General features: G+C 38.3%; 1 protein-coding gene across 1 annotated transcript in view; it reads right to left on the minus strand.

Annotated features, from left to right (window-relative positions):
* Positions 1-24,909, minus strand: part of LOC132834997 (glutamate receptor ionotropic, delta-1-like) — an 831,861-nt gene that overhangs the window by 36,054 nt on the left and 770,898 nt on the right. The window contains exon 13 of the mRNA XM_060854217.1: positions 20,683-20,878. Coding sequence (XP_060710200.1) covers positions 20,683-20,878 — 196 coding nt within the window. The remainder of the gene's footprint in view (positions 1-20,682; positions 20,879-24,909) is intronic.

The raw sequence follows: 24,909 nt of genomic DNA on the forward strand, positions 1-24,909 counted from the left end.
GTACAGGACTTTTCAGTTACAGGATTATTCAGGAACAGGATTATTCAGGTACAGGACTTTTCAGTTCTAAAACTATTCAGGTACAGGATTCTTCAGGAACAGGATTTTTCAGTTATAAAATTATTCAGGTACTGGATCATTCAGGTACAGGATTATTCAGGAACAGGATTATTCAGGAACAGGATTTTTCAGTTATAAGATTAATCAGGTACAGGAGTATTCAGGAACAGGATTTTTCAGTTATAAAATTATTCAGGTACAGGATCATTCAGGTACAGGATATTCAGGAACAGGATTATTCAGAAACAGGATAATTCAGGTACAGAGTTATTCTGGAACAGGATTTTTCAGTTATAAAATTATTCAGGTACAGGATTATTCAGTTAAAGGATTTTTCAGGAACAGGATTTTTCAGTTACAGGATTATTCAGGTACAAGATTATTCAGAAACAGAATTTTTCAGTTATAGGATTATTCAGGTACAGGATCATTCAGGAACAGGATTATTCAGGTACAGGATTATTCAGGAACAGGATTATTCAGGAACAGGATTTTTCAATTACAGGATTATTCAGGAACAGGATTATTCAGGTACAGGATTATTCAGGTACAGGATTTTTCAGTTACAGGATTATTCAGGTACAGGATTATTCAGGAACAGGATTATTCAGGAACAGGATTATTCAGGTACAGGATTATTCAGGTACAGGATTATTCAGGAACAGGATTATTCAAGAACAGGATTATTCAGGTACAGGATTATTCAGGTACAGGAATCTTCAGGAACAGGATTTTTCAATTACAGGATTATTCAGGAACATGATTATTCAGGTACAGGATTTTTCAGTTATAAAATTATTCAGTTACAGGATTATTCAGGTACAGGATTATTCAGGTACAGGATTTTCCAGTTACAGGATTATTCAGGTACAGGATTATTCAGGACCAGGATTATTCAGGTACAGGATTATTCAGGTACAGGATTATTCAGTTACAGGATTATTCAGGTACAGGATTCTTCAGGTACAGGATCATTCAGGAACAGGATTATTCCGGTACAGGATCATTCAGGTACAGGATTATTCAGGAACAGGATTATTCAGGTACAGGATCATTCAGGAACAGGATTATTCAGGTACAGGATTCTTCAGGAACAGGATTTTTCAATTACAGGATTATTCAGGAACAGGATTATTCAGCTACAGGACTTTTCAGTTACAGGATTATTCAGGAACAGGATTATTCAGGAATAGGGTTTTTCAGTTATAAAACTATTCTGGTACAGGATTGTTCAGGAACAGGATTTTTCAGTTATAAAATTATTCACGTACTGGATCATTCAGGTACAGGATTATTCAGGAACAGGATTATTCAGGAACAGGATTTTTCAGTTATAAGGTTATTCAGGTACAGGATTATTCAGGAACAGGATTTTTCAGTTATAAAATTATTCAGGTACAGGATCATTCAGGTACAGGATATTCAGGAACAGGATTATTAAGGAACAGGATTATTCAGGTACAGGATTATTCAGAAACAGAATTTTTCAGTTATAAGATTATTCAGGTAGAGGATCATTCAGGAACAGGATTATTCAGGTACAGAGTTATTATGGAACAGGATTTTTCAGTTATAAAATTATTCAGGTACAGGATTATTCAGGTACAGGATTTTCAGGAACAGGATTTTTCAGTTACAGGATTATTCAGGTACAAGATTATTCAGAAACAGAATTTTTCAGTTATAAGGTTATTCAGGTACAGGATCATTCAGGAACAGGATTATTCAGGTACATGATTGCTCAGCTACAGGATCATTCAGGAACAGGATTATTCAGGTACAGGATTATTCAGGTACAGGATTTTTCAGTTAGAGAATTTTTCAGTTAGAGGATTATTCAGGTACAGGCTCATTCAGGAACAGGATTATTCAGGTACAGGATTATTCAGGAACAGGATTATTCAGGAACAGGATTTCTCAATTACAGCATTATTTAGGAACAGGATTATTCAAGTACAGGATCATTCAGGTACAGGATCATTCAGGAACAGGATTATTCAGGAACAGGATTATTCAGGTACAGGATCATTCAGGAACAGGATTATTCAGGTACAGGATTCTTCAGGAACAGGATTTTTCAATTACAGGATTATTCAGGAACAGGATTATTCAGGTACAGGATTATTCAGGTACAGGATTATTCAGTTACAGGATTATTCAGGTACAGGATCATTCAGGTACAGGATCATTCAGGAACAGGATTATTCAGGAACAGGATTATTCAGGTACAGGATCATTCAGGAACAGGATTATTCAGGTACAGGATTCTTCAGGTACAGGATCATTCGGAACAGGATTATTCAGGTACAGGATTACTCAGGTACAGGATTATTCAGGAACAGGATTATTTAGGTACAGGATCATTCAGAAACAGGATTATTCAGGTCCAGGATCATTCAGGTACAGCATCATTCAGGAACAGGATTATTCAGTTACAGGATTATTCAGGTACAGGATTTTTCAGTTAGAGGATTTTTCCGTTAGAGGATTATTCAGGTACTGGATCATTCAGGAACAGGTTTATTCAGGAACAGGATTATTCAGGTCCAGGATTATTCAGGAACAGGATTATTCAGGTACGGGATTATTCAGGTACAGGATTTTTCAGTTACAGGATCATTCAGGTACAGGATCATTCAGGTACAGGATTATTCAGGAACAGGGTTATTCAGGAACAGGATTATTCAGGTACAGGATCATTCAGGAACAGGATTATTCAGGTACAGGATTCTTCAGGAACAGGATTTTTCAATTACAGGATTATTCAGGAACAGGATTATTCTGGTACAGGACTTTTCAGTTACAGGATTATTCAGGAACAGGATTATTCAGGAATAGGGTTTTTCAGTTATAAAACTATTCAGGTACAGGATTCTTCAGGAACAGGATTTTTCAGTTATAAAATTATTCAGGGACTGGATCATTCAGGTACAGGATTATTCAGGAACAGGATTATTCAGGAACAGGATTTTTCAGTTATAAGATTATTCAGGTAGAGGATTATTCAGGAACAGGATTTTTCAGTTCTAAAATTATTCAGTTACAGCATCATTCAGGTACAGGATTATTCAGGAACAGGATTATTCAGGTACAGGATTATTCAGAAACATAATTTTTCAGTTATAAGATTATTCAGGGAGAGGATCATTCAGGAACAGGATTATTCAGAAACAGGATTATTCAGGTACAGAGTTATTCTGGAACAGGTTTTTTGAGTTATAAAATTATTCAGGTACAGGATTATTCAGGTACAGGATTTTTCAGGAACAGGATTTTTCAGTTACAGGATTATTCAGGTACAAGATTATTCAGAAACAGAATTTTTCAGTTATAAGATTATTCAGGTACAGGATCATTCAGGAACAGGATTATTCAGGTACAGGATTACTCAGCTACAGGATCATTCAGGAACAGGATTATTCAGGTACAGGATTATTCAGGTACAGGTTTTTTCAGTTAGAGGATTATTCAGGTACAGGATCATTCAGGAACAGGATTATTCAGGTACAAGATTATTCAGGAACAGGATTATTCAGGAACAGGATTTCACAATTACAGGATTATTTAGGAACAGGATTATTCAGGAACAGGATTATTCAGGTACAGGATTTTTCAGTTACAGGATTATTCAGGTCCAGGATCATTCAGGTACAGCATCATTCAGGAACAGGATTATTCAGGAACAGGATTATTCAGGTACAGGATCATTCAGGAACAGGATTATTCAGGTACAGGATTCTTCAGGAACAGGATCATTCAGGGACAGGATTATTCAGGTACAGGATTCTTCAGGAACAGGATTTTTCAATTACAGGATTATTCACTTACAGGATTATTCAGGTACAGGATTATTCAGGTACAGGATTTTTCAGTTACAGGATTATTCAGGTACAGGATCATTCAGGTACAGGATCATTCAGGAACAGGATTATTCAGGAACAGGATTATTCAGGTACAGGATCATTCAGGAACAGGATTATTCAGGTACAGGATTCTTCAGGTACAGGATCATTCAGGAACAGGATTATTCAGGTACAGGATTACTCAGGTACAGGATTATTCAGAAACAGGATTATTCACTTACGGGATTATTCAGGTACAGGATTATTCAGGAACAGGATTATTCAGTTACAGGAGTATTCAGGAACAGGATTTTTCAGTTAGAGGATTTTTCAGTTAGAGGATTTTTCAGGTACAGGATCATTCAGTAACAGTTTTATTCAAGAACAGGATTATTCAGGTACAGGAGTATTCAGGAACAGGATTATTCAGGTACAGGATTATTCAGGTACAGGATTTTTCAGTTACAGGATCATTCAGGTACAGGATCATTCAGGTACAGGATTATTCAGGAGCAGGATTATTCAGGAACAGGATTATTCAGGTACGGGATCTTTCAGGAACAGGATTATTCAGGTACAGGATTCTTCAGGAACAGGATTTTTCAATTACAGGATTATTCAGGAACAGGATTATTCAGGTACAGGACGTTTCAGTTACAGGATTATTCAGGAACAGGATTATTGAGGAATAGGATTTTTCAGTTATAAAACTCTTCAGGTACAGGATTATTCAGGAACAGGATTTTTCAGTTATAAATTATTCAGGTACAGGATCATTCAGGTACAGGATTATTCAGGAACAGGATTATTCAGGAACAGGATTATTCAGGAACAGGATTTTTCAGTTATAAGATTATTCAGGTACAGGATTATTCAGGAACAGGATTATTCAGGTACAGGATCATTCAGGTACAGGATTATTCAGGAACAGGATTATTCAGGAACAGGATTATTCAGGTACAGGATTATTCAGGTCCAGGATTATTCAGGATCAGGATTATTCAGGTACAGGATTATTCAGGTACAGGATTATTCAGGAACAGGATTTTTCAGGTACAGGATTATTCAGGAACAGGATTATTCAGGTACAGGATTTTTCAGTTAGAGGATTTTTTTAGATGGAGGATTATTGAGGTACATGATCATTCAGGTACAGGATTATTCAGGTACAGGATTATTCAGGAACAGGATTCTTCAGTTACAGGATTTTTCAGGTACAGGATTATTCAGAAACAGAATTTTTCAGTTATAAGATTATTCAGGTACAGGATCATTCAGGAACAGGATTATTCAGGTACAGAATTATTCAGGTACAGGATTATTCAGGTACAGGATTATTCAGGTACAGGATTTTTCAGTTACAAGATTATTCAGGTACAGGATCATTCAGGTACAGGATTATTCAGGTACAGGATTCTTTAGGTACAGGATCATTCAGGAACAGGATTATTCAGGTACAGGATTCTTCAGGAACAGGATTTTTCAATTACAGGATTATTCAGGAACAGGATTATTCAGGTACAGGATTATTCAGTTACGGGATTATTCAGGTACAGGATTATTCTGGACTAGGATATTTCAGTTATAAAATTATTCAGGTACAGGATTATTCAGGAACAGGATTTTTCAGTTATAAAATTATTCAGGTACAGGATCATTCAAGTACAGGATTATTCAGGAACAGGATTATTCAGGAACAGGATTATTCAGGAACAGGATTATTCAGGAACAGGTTTATTCAGGTACACGATTCTTCAGGAACAGGATTTTTCAATTACAGGATTATTCAGGAACAGGATTATTCAGGTACAGGATTTTCAGTTACAGGATTATTCAGGAACAGGATTATTCAGGTACAGGACTTTTCAGTTCTAAAACTATTCAGGTACAGGATTCTTCTGGAACAGGATTTTTCAGTTATAAAATTATTCAGGTACTGGATCATTCAGGTACAGGATTATTCAGGAACAGGATTATTCAGGAACAGGATTTTTCAGTTATAAGATTAATCAGGTACAGGATTATTCAGGAACAGGATTTTTCAGTTATAAAATTATTCAGGTACAGGATCATTCAGGTACAGGATATTCAGGAACAGGATTATTCAGAAACAGGATAATTCAGGTACAGAGTTGTTCTGGAACAGGATTTTACAGTTATAAAATTATTCAAGTACAGGATTATTCAGTTAAAGGATTTTTCAGGAACAGGATTTTTCAGTTACAGGATTATTCAGGTACAAGATTATTCAGAAACAGAATTTTTCAGTTATAGGATTATTCAGGTACAGGATCATTCAGGAACACGATTATTCAGGTACAGGATTACTCAGCTACAGGATCATTCAGGAACAGGATTATTCAGGTACAGGATTATTCAGGTACAGGATTTTTCGATTAGAGGATTTTTCAGTTAGAGGATTATTCAGGTACAGGATCATTCAGGAACAGGATTATTCAGGTACAGCATTATTCAGGAACAAGATTATTCAGGAACAGGATTTTTCAATTACAGGATTATTCAGGAACAGGATTATTCCGGTACAGGATTATTCAGGTACAGGATTTTTCAGTTACAGGATTATTCAGGTACAGGATTATTCAGGTACAGGATCATTCAGGAACAGGATTATTCAGGAACAGGATTATTCAGGTACAGGATCATTCAGGTACAGGATTATTCAGGAACAGGATTATTCAAGAACAGGATTATTCAGGTACAGGATTATTCAGGTACAGGAATCTTCAGGAACAGGATTTTTCAATTACAGGATTATTCAGGAACAGGATTATGCAGGTACAGGATTTTTCAGTTATAAAATTATTCAGTTACGGGATTATTCAGGTACAGGATTATTCAGGTACAGGATTTTCCAGTTACAGGATTATTCAGGTACAGGATTATTCAGGAACAGGATTATTCAGGTACAGGATTATTCAGGTACAGGATTATTCCGGTACAGGATCATTCAGGTACAGGATTATTCAGGAACAGGATTATTCAGGTACAGGATCATTCAGGAACAGGATTATTCAGGTACAGGATTCTTCAGGAACAGGATTTTTCAATTACAGGATTATTCAGGAACAGGATTATTCAGCTACAGCACTTTTCAGTTACAGGATTATTCAGGAACAGGATTATTCAGGAATAGGGTTTTTCAGTTATAAAACTAGTCTGGTACAGGATTGTTCAGGAACAGGATTTTTCAGTTATAAAATTATTCACGTACTGGATCATTCAGGTACAGGATTATTCAGGAACAGGATTATTCAGGAACAGGATTTTTCAGTTATAAGGTTATTCAGGTACAGGATTATTCAGGAACAGGATTTTTCAGTTATAAAATTATTCAGGTACAGGATCATTCAGGTACAGGATATTCAGGAACAGGATTATTAAGGAACAGGATTATTCAGGTACAGGATTATTCAGAAACAGAATTTTTCAGTTATAAGATTATTCAGGTAGAGGATCATTCAGGAACAGGATTATTCAGGTACAGAATTATTATGGAACAGGATTTTTCAGTTATAAAATTATTCAGGTACAGGATTATTCAGGTACAGGATTTTTCAGGAACAGGATTTTTCAGTTACAGGATTATTCAGGTACAAGATTATTCAGAAACAGAATTTTTCAGTTATAAGATTATTCAGGTACAGGATCATTCAGGAACAGGATTATTCAGGTACAGGATTGCTCAGCTACAGGATCATTCAGGAACAGGATTATTCAGGTACAGGATTATTCAGGTACAGGATTTTTCAGTTAGAGAATTTTTCAGTTAGAGGATTATTCAGGTACAGGCTCATTCAGGAACAGGATTATTCAGGTACAGGATTATTCAGGAACAGGATTATTCAGGAACAGGATTTCTCAATTACAGCATTATTTAGGAACAGGATTATTCAAGTACAGGATCATTCAGGTACAGGATCATTCAGGAACAGGATCATTCAGGAACAGGATTATTCAGGTACAGGATCATTCAGGAACAGGATTATTCAGGTACAGGATTCTTCAGGAACAGGATTTTTCAATTACAGGATTATTCAGGAACAGGATTATTCAGGTACAGGATTATTCAGGTACAGGATTTTTCAGTTACAGGATTATTCAGGTACAGGATCATTCAGGTACAGGATCATTCAGGAACAGGATTATTCAGGAACAGGATTATTCAGGTACAGGATCATTCAGGAACAGGATTATTCAGGTACAGGATTCTTCAGGTACAGGATCATTCGGAACAGGATTATTCAGGTACAGGATTACTCAGGTACAGGATTATTCAGGAACAGGATTATTCAGGTACAGGATCATTCAGAAACAGGATTATTCAGGTCCAGGATCATTCAGGTACAGCATCATTCAGGAACAGGATTATTCAGTTACAGGATTATTCAGGTACAGGATTTTTCAGTTAGAGGATTTTTCCGTTAGAGGATTATTCAGGTACTGGATCATTCAGGAACAGGTTTATTCAGGAACAGGATTATTCAGGTCCAGGATTATTCAGGAACAGGATTATTCCGGTACAGGATTATTCAGGTACAGGATTTTTCAGTTACAGGATCATTCAGGTACAGGATCATTCAGGTACAGGATTATTCAGGAACAGGGTTATTCAGGAACAGGATTATTCAGGTACAGGATCATTCAGGAACAGGATTATTCAGGTACAGGATTCTTCAGGAACAGGATTTTTCAATTACAGGATTATTCAGGAACAGGATTATTCTGGTACAGGACTTTTCAGTTACAGGATTATTCAGGAACAGGATTATTCAGGAATAGGGTTTTTCAGTTATAAAACTATTCAGGTACAGGATTCTTCAGGAACAGGATTTTTCAGTTATAAAATTATTCAGGGACTGGATCATTCAGGTACAGGATTATTCAGGAACAGGATTATTCAGGAACAGGATTTTTCAGTTATAAGATTATTCAGGTAGAGGATTATTCAGGAACAGGATTTTTCAGTTCTAAAATTATTCAGTTACAGCATCATTCAGGAACAGGATTATTCAGGTACAGGATTATTCAGAAACATAATTTTTCAGTTATAAGATTATTCAGGGAGAGGATCATTCAGGAACAGGATTATTCAGAAACAGGATTATTCAGGTACAGAGTTATTCTGGAACAGGTTTTTTGAGTTATAAAATTATTCAGGTACAGGATTATTCAGGTACAGGATTTTTCAGGAACAGGATTTTTCAGTTACAGGATTATTCAGGTACAAGATTATTCAGAAACAGAATTTTTCAGTTATAAGATTATTCAGGTACAGGATCATTCAGGAACAGGATTATTCAGGTACAGGATTACTCAGCTACAGGATCATTCAGGAACAGGATTATTCAGGTACAGGATTATTCAGGTACAGGTTTTTTCAGTTAGAGGATTATTCAGGTACAGGATCATTCAGGAACAGGATTATTCAGGTACAAGATTATTCAGGAACAGGATTATTCAGGAACAGGATTTCACAATAACAGGATTATTTAGGAACAGGACTATTCAGGAACAGGATTATTCAGGTACAGGATTTTTCAGTTACAGGATTATTCAGGTACAGGATCATTCAGGTACAGCATCATTCAGGAACAGGATTATTCAGGAACAGGATTATTCAGGTACAGGATCATTCAGGAACAGGATTATTCAGGTACAGGATTCTTCAGGCACAGGATCATTCAGGGACAGGATTTTTCAGGTACAGGATTCTTCAGGAACAGGATTTTTCAATTACAGGATTATTCAGGAACAGGATTATTCAGGTACAGGATTTATCAGTTACAGGATTATTCAGGTACAGGATCATTCAGGTACAGGATCATTCAGGAACAGGATTATTCAGGAACAGGATTATTCAGGTACAGGATCATTCAGGAACAGGATTATTCAGGTACAGGATTCTTCAGGTACAGGATTATTCAGGAACAGGATTATTCAGGTACAGGATTACTCAGGTACAGGATTATTCAGAAACAGGATTATTCACTTACGGGATTATTCAGGTACAGGATTATTCAGGAACAGGATTATTCAGTTACAGGAGTATTCAGGTACAGGATTTTTCAGTTAGAGGATTTTTCAGTTAGAGGATTTTTCAGGTACAGGATCATTCAGTAACAGGTTTATTCAAGAACAGGATTATTCAGGTACAGGAGTATTCAGGAACAGGATTATTCAGGTACAGGATTATTCAGGAACAGGATTATTCAGGTACAGGATCATTCAGGTACAGGATCATTCAGGTACAGGATTATTCAGGAGCAGGATTATTCAGGAACAGGATTATTCAGGTACGGGATCTTTCAGGAACAGGATTATTCAGGTACAGGATTCTTCAGGAACAGGATTTTTCAATTACAGGATTATTCAGGAACAGGATTATTCAGGTACAGCATTATTCAGGAACAAGATTATTCAGGAACAGGATTTTTCAATTACAGGATTATTCAGGAACAGGATTATTCAGGTACAGGATTATTCAGGTACAGGATTTTTCAGTTACAGGATTATTCAGGTAAAGGATTATTCAGGTACAGGATCATTCAGGAACAGGATTATTCAGGAACAGGATTATTCAGGTACAGGATCATTCAGGTACAGGATTATTCAGGAACAGGATTATTCAAGAACAGGATTATTCAGGTACAGGATTATTCAGGTACAGGAATCTTCAGGAACAGGATTTTTCAATTACAGGATTATTCAGGAACAGGATTATGCAGGTACAGGATTTTTCAGTTATAAAATTATTCAGTTACGGGATTATTCAGGTACAGGATTATTCAGGTACAGGATTTTCCAGTTACAGGATTATTCAGGTACAGGATTATTCAGGAACAGGATTATTCAGGTACAGGATTATTCAGGTACAGGATTATTCCGGTACAGGATCATTCAGGTACAGGATTATTCAGGAACAGGATTATTCAGGTACAGGATCATTCAGGAACAGGATTATTCAGGTACAGGATTCTTCAGGAACAGGATTTTTCAATTACAGGATTATTCAGGAACAGGATTATTCAGCTACAGGACTTTTCAGTTACAGGATTATTCAGGAACAGGATTATTCAGGAATAGGGTTTTTCAGTTATAAAACTATTCTGGTACAGGATTGTTCAGGAACAGGATTTTTCAGTTATAAAATTATTCACGTACTGGATCATTCAGGTACAGGATTATTCAGGAACAGGATTATTCAGGAACAGGATTTTTCAGTTATAAGGTTATTCAGGTACAGGATTATTCAGGAACAGGATTTTTCAGTTGTAAAATTATTCAGGTACAGGATCATTCAGTTACAGGATATTCAGGAACAGGATTATTAAGGAACAGGATTATTCAGGTACAGGATTATTCAGAAACAGAATTTTTCAGTTATAAGATTATTCAGGTAGAGGATCATTCAGGAACAGTATTATTCAGGTACAGAGTTATTATGGAACAGGATTTTTCAGTTATAAAATTATTCAGGTACAGGATTATTCAGGTACAGGATTTTTCAGGAACAGGATTTTTCAGTTACAGGATTATTCAGGTACAAGATTATTCAGAAACAGAATTTTTCAGTTATAAGGTTATTCAGGTACAGGATCATTCAGGAACAGGATTATTCAGGTACAGGATTGCTCAGCTACAGGATCATTCAGGAACAGGATTATTCAGGAACAGGATTTCTCAATTACAGCATTATTTAGGAACAGGATTATTCAAGTACAGGATCATTCAGGTACAGGATCATTCAGGAACAGGATTATTCAGGAACAGGATTATTCAGGTACAGGATCATTCAGGAACAGGATTATTCAGGTACAGGATTCTTCAGGAACAGGATTTTTCAATTACAGGATTATTCAGGAACAGGATTATTCAGGTACAGGATTATTCAGGTACAGGATTTTTCAGTTACAGGATTATTCAGGTACAGGATCATTCAGGTACAGGATCATTCAGGAACAGGATTATTCAGGAACAGGATTATTCAGGTACAGGATCATTCAGGAACAGGATTATTCAGGTACAGGATTCTTCAGGTACAGGATCATTCGGAACAGGATTATTCAGGTACAGGATTACTCAGGTACAGGATTATTCAGGAACAGGATTATTCAGGTACAGGATCATTCAGAAACAGGATTATTCAGGTCCAGGATCATTCAGGTACAGCATCATTCAGGAACAGGATTATTCAGTTACAGGATTATTCAGGTACAGGATTTTTCAGTTAGAGGATTTTTCCGTTAGAGGATTATTCAGGTACTGGATCATTCAGGAACAGGTTTATTCAGGAACAGGATTATTCAGGTCCAGGATTATTCAGGAACAGGATTATTCAGGTACAGGATTATTCAGGTACAGGATTTTTCAGTTACAGGATCATTCAGGTACAGGATCATTCAGGTACAGGATTATTCAGGAACAGGGTTATTCAGGAACAGGATTATTCAGGTACAGGATCATTCAGGAACAGGATTATTCAGGTACAGGATTCTTCAGGAACAGGATTTTTCAATTACAGGATTATTCAGGAACAGGATTATTCTGGTACAGGACTTTTCAGTTACAGGATTATTCAGGAACAGGATTATTCAGGAATAGGGTTTTTCAGTTATAAAACTATTCAGGTATAGGATTCTTCAGGAACAGGATTTTTCAGTTATAAAATTATTCAGGGACTGGATCATTCAGGTACAGGATTATTCAGGAACAGGATTATTCAGGAACAGGATTTTTCAGTTATAAGATTATTCAGGTAGAGGATTATTCAGGAACAGGATTTTTCAGTTCTAAAATTATTCAGTTACAGCATCATTCAGGAACAGGATTATTCAGGTACAGGATTATTCAGAAACATAATTTTTCAGTTATAAGATTATTCAGGGAGAGGATCATTCAGGAACAGGATTATTCAGAAACAGGATTATTCAGGTACAGAGTTATTCTGGAACAGGTTTTTTGAGTTATAAAATTATTCAGGTACAGGATTATTCAGGTACAGGATTTTTCAGGAACAGGATTTTTCAGTTACAGGATTATTCAGGTACAAGATTATTCAGAAACAGAATTTTTCAGTTATAAGATTATTCAGGTACAGGATCATTCAGGAACAGGATTATTCAGGTACAGGATTACTCAGCTACAGGATCATTCAGGAACAGGATTATTCAGGTACAGGATTATTCAGGTACAGGTTTTTTCAGTTACAGGATTATTCAGGTACAGGATCATTCAGGAACAGGATTATTCAGGTACAAGATTATTCAGGAACAGGATTATTCAGGAACAGGATTTCACAATTACAGGATTATTTAGGAACAGGACTATTCAGGAACAGGATTATTCAGGTACAGGATTTTTCAGTTACAGGATTATTCAGGTCCAGGATCATTCAGGTACAGCATCATTCAGGAACAGGATTATTCAGGAACAGGATTATTCAGGTACAGGATCATTCAGGAACAGGATTATTCAGGTACAGGATTCTTCAGGCACAGGATCATTCAGGGACAGGATTTTTCAGGTACAGGATTCTTCAGGAACAGGATTTTTCACTTACAGGATTATTCAGGAACAGGATTATTCAGGTACAGGATTATTCAGGTACAGGATTTTTCAGTTACAGGATTATTCAGGTACAGGATCATTCAGGTACAGGATCATTCAGGAACAGGATTATTCAGGAACAGGATTATTCAGGTACAGGATCATTCAGGAACAGGATTATTCAGGTACAGGATTCTTCAGGTACAGGATCATTCAGGAACAGGATTATTCAGGTACAGGATTACTCAGGTACAGGATTATTCAGAAACAGGATTATTCACTTACGGGATTATTCAGGTACAGGATTATTCAGGAACAGGATTATTCAGTTACAGGAGTATTCAGGTACAGGATTTTTCAGTTAGAGGATTTTTCAGTTCGAGGATTTTTCAGGTACAGGATCATTCAGTAACAGGTTTATTCAAGAACAGGATTATTCAGGTACAGGAGTATTCAGGAACAGGATTATTCAGGCACAGGATTTTTCAGTTACAGGATCATTCAGGTACAGGATCATTCAGGTACAGGATTATTCAGGAGCAGGATTATTCAGGAACAGGATTATTCAGGTACGGGATCTTTCAGGAACAGGATTATTCAGGTACAGGATTCTTCAGGAACAGGATTTTTCAATTACAGGATTATTCAGGAACAGGATTATTCAGCTACAGGACTTTTCAGTTACAGGATTATTCAGGAACAGGATTATTGAGGAATAGGATTTTTCAGTTATAAAACTCTTCAGGTACAGGATTCTTCAGGAACAGGATTTTTCAGTTATAAAATTATTCAGGTACTGGATCATTCAGGTACAGGATTATTCAGGAACAGGATTATTCAGGAACAGGATTTTTCAGTTATAAGGTTATTCAGGGACAGGATTATTCAGGAACAGGATTTTTCAGTTGTAAAATTATTCAGGTACAGGATCATTCAGGTACAGGATATTCAGGAACAGGATTATTAAGGAACAGGATTATTCAGGTACAGGATTATTCAGAAACAGAATTTTTCAGTTATAAGATTATTCAGGTAGAGGATCATTCAGGAATAGGATTATTCAGGTACAGAGTTATTATGGAACAGGATTTTTCAGTTATAAAATTATTCAGGTACAGGATTATTCAGGTACAGGATTTTTCAGGAACAGGATTTTTCAGTTACAGGATTATTCAGGTACAAGATTATTCAGAAACAGAATTTTTCAGTTATAAGGTTATTCAGGTACAGGATCATTCAGGAACAGGATTATTCAGGTACAGGATTGCTCAGCTACAGGATCATTCAGGAACAGGATTATTCAGGAACAGGATTTCTCAATTACAGCATTATTTAGGAACAGGATTATTCAAGTACAGGATCATTCAGGTACAGGATCATTCAGGAACAGGATCATTCAGGAACAGGATTATTCAGGTACAGGATCATTCAGGAACAGGATTATTCAGGTACAGGATTCTTCAGGAACAGGATTTTTCAATTACAGGATTATTCAGGAACAGGATCATTCAGGTACAGGATTATTCAGGTACAGGATTTTTCAGTTACAGGATTATTCAGGTACAGGATCATTCAGGTACAGGATCATTCAGGAACAGGATTATTCAGGAACAGGATTATTCAGGTACAGGATCATTCAGGAACAGGATTATTCAGGTACAGGATTCTTCAGGTACAGGATCATTCAGAACAGGATTATTCAGGTACAGGATTACTCAGGTACAGGATTATTCAGGAACAGGATTATTCAGGTACAGGATCATTCAGAAACAGGATTATTCAGGTCCAGGATCATTCAGGTACAGCATCATTCAGGAACAGGATTATTCAGTTACAGGATTATTCAGGTACAGGATTTTTCAGTTAGAGGATTTTTCCGTTAGAGGATTATTCAGGTACTGGATCATTCAGGAACAGGTTTATTCAGGAACAGGATTATTCAGGTCCAGGATTATTCAGGAACAGGATTATTCAGGTACAGGATTATTCAGGTACAGGATTTTTCAGTTACAGGATCATTCAGGTACAGGATCATTCAGGTACAGGATTATTCAGGAACAGGGTTATTCAGGAACAGGATTATTCAGGTACAGGATCATTCAGGAACAGGATTATTCAGGTACAGGATTCTTCAGGAACAGGATTTTTCAATTACAGGATTATTCAGGAACAGGATTATTCAGCTACAGGACATTTCAGTTACAGGATTATTCAGGAACAGGATTATTCAGGAATAGGGTTTTTCAGTTATAAAACTATTCAGGTACAGGATTCTTCAGGAACAGGATTTTTCAGTTATAAAATTATTCAGGGACTGGATCATTCAGGTACAGGATTATTCAGGAACAGGATTATTCAGGAACAGGATTTTTCAGTTATAAGATTATTCAGGTACAGGATTACTCAGGTACAGGATTATTCAGGAACAGGATTATTCAGGTACAGGATCATTCAGAAACAGGATTATTCAGGTCCAGGATCATTCAGGTACAGCATCATTCAGGAACAGGATTATTCAGTTACAGGATTATTCAGGTACAGGATTTTTCAGTTAGAGGATTTTTCCGTTAGAGGATTATTCAGGTACTGGATCATTCAGGAACAGGTTTATTCAGGAACAGGATTATTCAGGTCCAGGATTCTTCAGGAACAGGATTATTCAGGTACAGGATTATTCAGGTACAGGATTTTTCAGTTACAGGATCATTCAGGTACAGGATCATTCAGGTACAGGATTATTCAGGAACAGGGTTATTCAGGAACAGGATTATTCAGGTACAGGATCATTCAGGAACAGGATTATTCAGGTACAGGATTCTTCAGGAACAGGATTTTTCAATTACAGGATTATTCAGGAACAGGATTATTCTGGTACAGGACTTTTCAGTTACAGGATTATTCAGGAACAGGATTATTCAGGAATAGGGTTTTTCAGTTATAAAACTATTCAGGTACAGGATTCTTCAGGAACAGGATTTTTCAGTTATAAAATTATTCAGGGACTGGATCATTCAGGTACAGGATTATTCAGGAACAGGATTATTCAGGAACAGGATTTTTCAGTTATAAGATTATTCAGGTAGAGGATTATTCAGGAACAGGATTTTTCAGTTCTAAAATTATTCAGTTACAGCATCATTCAGGAACAGGATTATTCAGGTACAGGATTATTCAGAAACATAATTTTTCAGTTATAAGATTATTCAGGGAGAGGATCATTCAGGAACAGGATTATTCAGAAACAGGATTATTCAGGTACAGAGTTATTCTGGAACAGGTTTTTTGAGTTATAAAATTATTCAGGTACAGGATTATTCAGGTACAGGATTTTTCAGGAACAGGATTTTTCAGTTACAGGATTATTCAGGTACAAGATTATTCAGAAACAGAATTTTTCAGTTATAAGATTATTCAGGTACAGGATCATTCAGGAACAGGATTATTCAGGTACAGGATTACTCAGCTACAGGATCATTCAGGAACAGGATTATTCAGGTACAGGATTATTCAGGTACAGGTTTTTTCAGTTAGAGGATTATTCAGGTACAGGATCATTCAGGAACAGGATTATTCAGGTACAAGATTATTCAGGAACAGGATTATTCAGGAACAGGATTTCACAATAACAGGATTATTTAGGAACAGGACTATTCAGGAACAGGATTATTCAGGTACAGGATTTTTCAGTTACAGGATTATTCAGGTCCAGGATCATTCAGGTACAGCATCATTCAGGAACAGGATTATTCAGGAACAGGATTATTCAGGTACAGGATCATTCAGGAACAGGATTATTCAGGTACAGGATTCTTCAGGCACAGGATCATTCAGGGACAGGATTATTCAGGTACAGGATTCTTCAGGAACAGGATTTTTCAATTACAGGATTATTCAGGAACAGGATTATTCAGGTACAGGATTTTTCAGGTACAGGATTTTTCAGTTACAGGATTATTCAGGTACAGGATCATTCAGGTACAGGATCATTCAGGAACAGGATTATTCAGGAACAGGATTATTCAGGTACAGGATCATTCAGGAACAGGATTATTCAGGTACAGGATTCTTCAGGTACAGGATCATTCAGGAACAGGATTATTCAGGTACAGGATTACTCAGGTACAGGATTATTCAGAAACAGGATTATTCACTTACGGGATTATTCAGGTACAGGATTATTCAGGAACAGGATTATTCAGTTACAGGAGTATTCAGGTACAGGATTTTTCAGTTAGAGGATTTTTCAGTTAGAGGATTTTTCAGGTACAGGATCATTCAGTAACAGGTTTATTCAAGAACAGGATTATTCAGGTACAGGAGTATTCAGGAACAGGATTATTCAGGTACAGGATTTTTCAGTTACAGGATCATTCAGGTACAGGATCATTCAGGTACAGGATTATTCTGGAACAGGATTATTCAGGAACAGGATTATTCAGGTACAGGATTATTCAGGTCCAGGATTATTCAGGATCTGGATTATTCAGGTACAGGATTATTCAGGTACAGGATTATTCAGGAACAGGATTTTTCAGGTACAGGATTATTCAGGAACAGGATTATTCAGGTACAGGATTTTTCAGTTAGAGGATTTTTTAGGTGGAGGATTATTGAGGTACATGATCATTCAGGTACAGGATTATTCAGGTACAGGATTATTCAGGAACAGGATTTTTCAGTTACAGGATTTTTCAGGTACAAGATTATTCAGAAACAGAATTTTTCAGTTATAAGATTATTCAGGTACAGGATCATTCAGGAACAGGATTATTCAGGTACAGAATTACTCAGGTACAGGATTATTCAGGTACAGGATTATTCAGGTACAGGATTTTTCAGTTACAAGATTATTCAGGTACAGGATCATTCAGGTACAGGATTATTCAGGTACAGGATTCTTTAGGTACAGGATCATTCAGGAACAGGATTATTCAGGTACAGGATTCTTCAGGAACAGGATTTTTCAATTACAGGATTATTCAGGAACAGGATTATTCAGGTACAGGATTATTCAGTTACGGGATTATTCAGGTACAGGATTATTCTGGAATAGGATATTTCAGTTATAAAATTATTCAGGTACAGAATTATTCAGGAACAGGATTTTTCAGTTATAAAATTATTCAGGTACAGGATCATTCAAGTACAGGATTATTCAGGAACAGGATTATTCAGGAACAGGATTATTCAGGAACAGGATTATTCAGGAACAGCATTTTTCAGTTGCCTCTATCTGATGTGCTGTGGACATTAGCAAGTAATTGTCATAGCATCTAAGAATTGAGGGGATTCTGGGCTGGAGTGCTGTGCTGCTCCCATCTCAGCTCAGTCCCAGTGGGTACCAACCACACCCCATGCCCCCACTGCTTTCGAACGTTGGTTGTATACGAAAGGACCATTTCCTTGCGACAGTTGCAATAGCACTACAACCTCTGACAGTAACGCTGCTCCCTCTGAAAAACACCACCTCCCCCGCCCAACAAATGCCAATGTCACCCCATGATGACCCAACTCCAACCACAGTGCCCTGGCCTTCTCAGACTGCACCCACTCCTCTGTCCTGTCCCTCTAGCTCCCAGCATCTCTGGTGTTGGATGTATTTTGGAAATCTCAGAGTGCAGCATGTGCTGTGGGAATATATTCCAACAGCTCCTGTCCTAATGGATTGGTCATTAATCACAGCAGTGATGAAGACATGCATGAACCAATCAGATTAATCTGTCAGCTGATTCACTTTAACACCTTCAGAATGTGCAATGCCTTCGTGTCTGGAAAATGACCCATTAATGTTAGACCAATGTTCAAAAGTGATTGATTTATCATCTGGAAACTGCGATTAAAATTGCCTGGTGTTTGCTCTCCCTTCTCTAGTTTCCTATGACAGTAAGAAACTGAGTGGACCCAAGGGTAGCTGCTGCTCTTGGTTGTAGGAGAAGGTGTGGACAGGAAAGTGACGACATCTCCAGGGTCAGCTCCATCATTGCTGACCCTGTAGAGAGGCACAGAGAGGCCATTCAGCCCATCGGGCTTGCACTGGTTATGGGGAGCATCATCTTCTTGTTCCAATCTCCTGCTCTTTCCCCCCAATAACCTTGCTTTTTCTAAAATGCAAATGATCATTCAATGCCCATTTTGAAAGCCTCATTAAACATGCCTCCATCACATTCCCAGGCAGTGCATTCCAGACCCTGACTCCTCGCTGGGTGAAGGTGTATTTTTCTCCTGCCACTCTTGCTTCTTTTTCACATTGACTTACATCGATGCTATCTCCTCCTTGTTCCTTGTACAAGGGGAGGAAGTGTGTTCCTGAGCGGGTTTGAGGTGGGAAATAGGGTGGCATCAATCAAAGATGTTCAAACCATGAACAACTAATCTGGGCAGAAATGGTTGAACATCTTTTCTACTCCATAGAACAATACAGTATGGAGAAAGACCAGTCAGCCCTCTACAGCTGTGCTAGCATCTTTGGTAAAGTTCATTCATCAGCCCCTGGTCTTTCCCCAAAACCCGATAAGTTCTATCCCTTCACATATTTATTCAATTGGCTTTGTAATGTCACCATTTTATGTGATTCCATTACCCTTTCAGACACAACCGCCCAACAATGTCAAACCAATGTTTGCTGATGTCATGGCTGAGTCTTCTATCGATTGCCTGAAATGTCCACTCTCTGTTATCAACTTCATGTTAGAACCATCACCAATTTCTCATTATTTTTGTTTTATTCTTTAATCAGTTTTGGTTTGCAGCTGTGAACTGGGAACTGAGTTAAAGATGAGTTTTGGACCGTGGGTAACAGCTTGCGTTAAAAGGAAAACAGAGCAAACAAGATTTTGCTTGGTCACAAGGAAGATAATTACAGGTCGATTCTGTCGATGTTTCATCACTGGGGGAAAGCAGTATGTGTTTGAACACAGAGCAGGAGTTGGCTATTAATGAGATCAGTACCTGGGAATTGGTTCCAGCAAGTCTGGAAAAGACCTTATGCTCAGAGAGATGGCAGATGTTGAACGGTAACTGGGACCTTGTGTCCCTACTTCTGTGTGAAAGCTCTAGGTTCGAATCTCACCTGATCCAACTGTGTGTCATAGCATCGCTGAACAGATTGATGGAAAATACTTTATACGGTGGATCCCACATGGAGGGAATGGATTTGCTGTGGTGAACAGGGTGGAAGGTAGGGTTGGTTTGGATCCTCCTATAGTGATATTACCTTTCGGATACCTTCGTTAGTGGCTGACACACAGTTGTCTGCACCGTTGTTCTTACTGATGGTTCTCCAGAGTTCAGCATATGTGCTGTCCTGTTCCAGAGGGTTGGTCCCCTTTGCCTGAAAGTACTCGTAGACAGAGGAGTCTCTCACAGTGCCATAGGACAAGTCAGACTGCTTCACAAGGTCTTGGAAGGAGCTGAGGAGGAAAGGAACGAAGAAAGAGGATTTAACATTGTGCAGTTTAAGACAGAGAAATATGGTAGCAATCGTCAACTGAACTGCTCAGCAAATTACCCGGTGTCTTTGATATGGAGAGTGGGAACAGAAGGTAACCCAGAGTGGAAATGTAAGTTGATGCAGAAGACAAAAACAAGGAGTAGGCCATTCGGTCCCTCCATACTGTGCAAATTCCTGCCCTTTGACCCCTTTCTGGCTCAGAATGTCTGCAGCTCTGTCTTAAAAATATTCAAAGACTCGACTTCCAGCACTTTTTCAGAAAGAGAATTCCATACTCACTGAGTGAAAAGATTTCACGCCATTGCTGTTTTAAATGGTGACCTCTGCTGTGACCTCACAAGGTGAACGTGGACAGAAACAATTGCTCACAAACTGCTGCCCCTTTTCAAATCTCAGAGGGCCTGAGCCTTCATCAGAGCAAACAAATCAATTTGCAAAACGTCCGACAAACACTCCCATTGACTCAGACCCACACACACTCACAAACCACACACACACTCACAAACCACACACACACACACACACACACACACACACACACACGTACACACATGCTCACTCACCCAGATACATACACATGCACACTCACTCACACATGCACACTCACCGAGATACACACACATGCTCACTCACTCACAAATGCACACTCACCCAGATACACACACATGCACATCACTCACACATGCACACTCACCCAGATACACACACATGCTCACTCACTCACACATGCACACTCACCCAGATACACACACATGCACACTCACTCACACATGCACACTCACCGAGATATACATACATGCACACTCACTGACACATGCACACTCACCTAGATACACACACATCCTCACTCACACACACACATGCTCACTCACTCATACATGCACACTCACCCAGATACACACACATGCACACTCAACCAGATGCACACACATGCACACTTACCCAGATACACACACATGCACACTCACCCAGACACACACAAACAAATACATCACTCATGAGTTAATTCACAAGTACACACACATTCATATCCTCACACTCACACACACTCTCAGACACACTCACACACTCACTTCCTTTCTCACAGTTAAAAATCACACAACACCAGGTTATAGTCCAACAGGTGTATTTGGAAGCACTAGCTTTTGGAGTGCTGCTCCTTCCTCAGGTAGTTATAACCTGGTGTTGTGTGAGTTTTAACTTTATACACCCCAGTCCAACACCGGCATCTCCACATCATTCCTCTCTCACACACACTCTCATGCACATTGTCTCTCACTTTCGCTCATACACTCACTTTCTCACACACTTACTCACTCTAACACACTCACACATAGCCATATAAACACACACTCACTGTCTCTCATCCACTCTCTCTGTCTCACGTACACATTTCTTGTCTTGTTCGTCATCAACACAGATAATTTGTTGTTTCTTCGTTGTTTGGTTATTGACCAATCAGCATGTTCTTATAAAACAGAAATCAATCTGTGCCTTAAAGACAGATGTGGATACGGTAAATGGGAGTTGGAGTTAGGGAGCTGATAAACTGAAGCCCAGTGCACACCATGCTCCGTCAGTTGAAGAAATTGACCAATGAGTGAACTGTCAGAATTCTAGATCCTGGTGTCAGCCAGTCGATATGTACGGGGAACTGGCTTTAGGTCTGAGCTGGTAGGTATTCTTTGTCTATGTGTCAAGGAATTGTGAAAGATAAACTTTATTAGTCATCACTACCGTCTAATCTTCAGAATCCATTGTCACTAACACGTAAATGGATTTTACTGAATTGACTGTAAATTTAGCAGATTGAGGGTAAAGTGTCTGGTGAATTGTAATGCTGCCATTGTAAGGTATTCAGTTCTTTCTGATCCTGTGACAGACATTTGTATGGGGCTGCTGATTGTGGAGAATCTGCTGAACACAGGAATAGATAATAACACAGACTGTACTGAATAGCAGCTTAATCCAGTGAAGGTCTTGAACAGTAACTTATCCACATGTACCCATTGTCTGGTGTGTGTGTGTGTGTGTGTGTGTGTGTGTGTGTGTGTGTGTGTGTGTGTGTGTGTGTGTGTGTGTGTGTGTGTGTGTGTGTGTGTAAGGTTATCTAAAATTACAAAGAGATCTTGATCAATTGGGTCAAAGGGCTAAGGCGTGGCAGAAGGAATTTACTTTGGATAAATGTCAGGTATCTCATTTGGTAAAACAAACAAGGGCAGTACTTATACAACTAATGGGAAGACTGTGGGTAGTGTTCTAGAACAGAGAGGCCCAGAGGTTTACATGTGTAATTCTTTGAAAACTGTATCAGAGGTAGACAGAGTGGTTAAGAAGGCATTTAGTAAGCTTGCCTTCACTACTCATACCAGAGTTCAACATATTGTCGAGCTATCACCATTGTTAACAGCTAACCCGAAAATGCAACTTTTAAAAAAAGGTTTTGTGATTTACACATGAAAGAAGTGAAACTATCACTGTATTTTAACAGATGAAAGGTTTAACAGACAATCATTTTTTCAATGTATAATTTCGTTACATCACACTGTAAATTTATGCTATAAATTCTGTGTTACGATTGAGCCCTCCACAATCTCCTGATAGAGGAGCGTCGCTCCGAAAGCTAGTGTGCTTCCAATTAAACCTGTTGGACTATAACCTGGTGTTGTGTGATTTTTAATAGAGTACAGAAGTTGGGATGTGATGTTGAGGTCATACAGGACATTGGTGAGGCCTCTTTTGGGGTACTGTATGTAGTCCTGGTCACCCTGCTATAGGAAGGATATCATTAACTGGACAAGGTTCAGAAAAGATTTACCAGGATGTTGCTGGGAATGGGGAGTTTGAGATGTAAAAGTAGACTGGAAACATGAAATTCTTTCACTGGAGCGTAGGAGGTTGAAGTGGGACCTTACTGAGGTTTACAAAATCATGAGGGGCACAGACAAGGCCAATGACAAGGGTCTTTTTCCGGGGGGGGGCGGGGGGGGGGAGTGGGTCAAAACTAGAGGGCACACTTTTAACAAGCTTTAAAAACGACAAGCGGGGCAACGATTTTACACAGAGAGTGGTTCATACTGGAAAGAACTACCAGATGAAATGGCAGTTGCAGGTACAGTTACAATATTTAACAGATGTTTGGATAACTCCACGAATAGGAAGGGTTTGTTAGAATAGGGGCCAAGCGCAGGCAAATGGGACAGGTTTAGTTTGGGAAGATGGTGGTCAAGGTCTATCTCTGTGCTGTACGATGCTATGGCTCTATGATCCAGGAAGAGATCCAAGTGCCAACAGTTTGAGGTGGACATGTTTTCAGCTTTTTAATGATTTAAATTTAATGATTACTTGGTCAAAATACCTTCACTGTAACAGCCTCCAGTTATATCTTGACTTTTTCAGGCTTGGAGGTTGTGTGATTTTGTGTTATTGTGCAGGAAGAATAATTGGGCACATTTGCAAAATACAAAGTTGTATAGAACATAGAACATAGAAAAATACAGCGCAGTACAGGCCCTTTGGCCCTCGATGTTGCGCCGATCCAAGCCCACCTAACCTACACTAGCCCACTATCCTCCATATGCCTATCCAATGCCAGTTTAAATGCCCATAAAGAGGGAGAATCCACCACTGTTACTGGCAGGGCATTCCATGAACTCACAACTCGCTGAGTAAAGAATCTACCCCGAACATCTGTCCTATACCTACCACCCCTTAATTTAAAGCTATGCCCCCTCGTAATAGCTGACTCCATACGTGGAAAAAAGTTCTCATTGTCAACCCTATCTAAACCCCTAATCATCTTGTACACCTCTATCAAGTCACCCCTAAACCTTCTTTTCTCCAATGAAAACAGCCCCAAGTGCCTCAGCCTTTCCTCATACGATCTTCCTACCATACCAGGCAACATCCTGGTAAACCTCCTCTGCACCCGTTCCAGTGCCTCCACATCCTTCCTATAGTATGTTAACCAAAACTACACACAATACTTCA

This window comes from Hemiscyllium ocellatum, chromosome 43 (genome assembly GCF_020745735.1).
Source record: "Hemiscyllium ocellatum isolate sHemOce1 chromosome 43, sHemOce1.pat.X.cur, whole genome shotgun sequence".
Lineage (NCBI taxonomy): Eukaryota > Metazoa > Chordata > Chondrichthyes > Orectolobiformes > Hemiscylliidae > Hemiscyllium > Hemiscyllium ocellatum.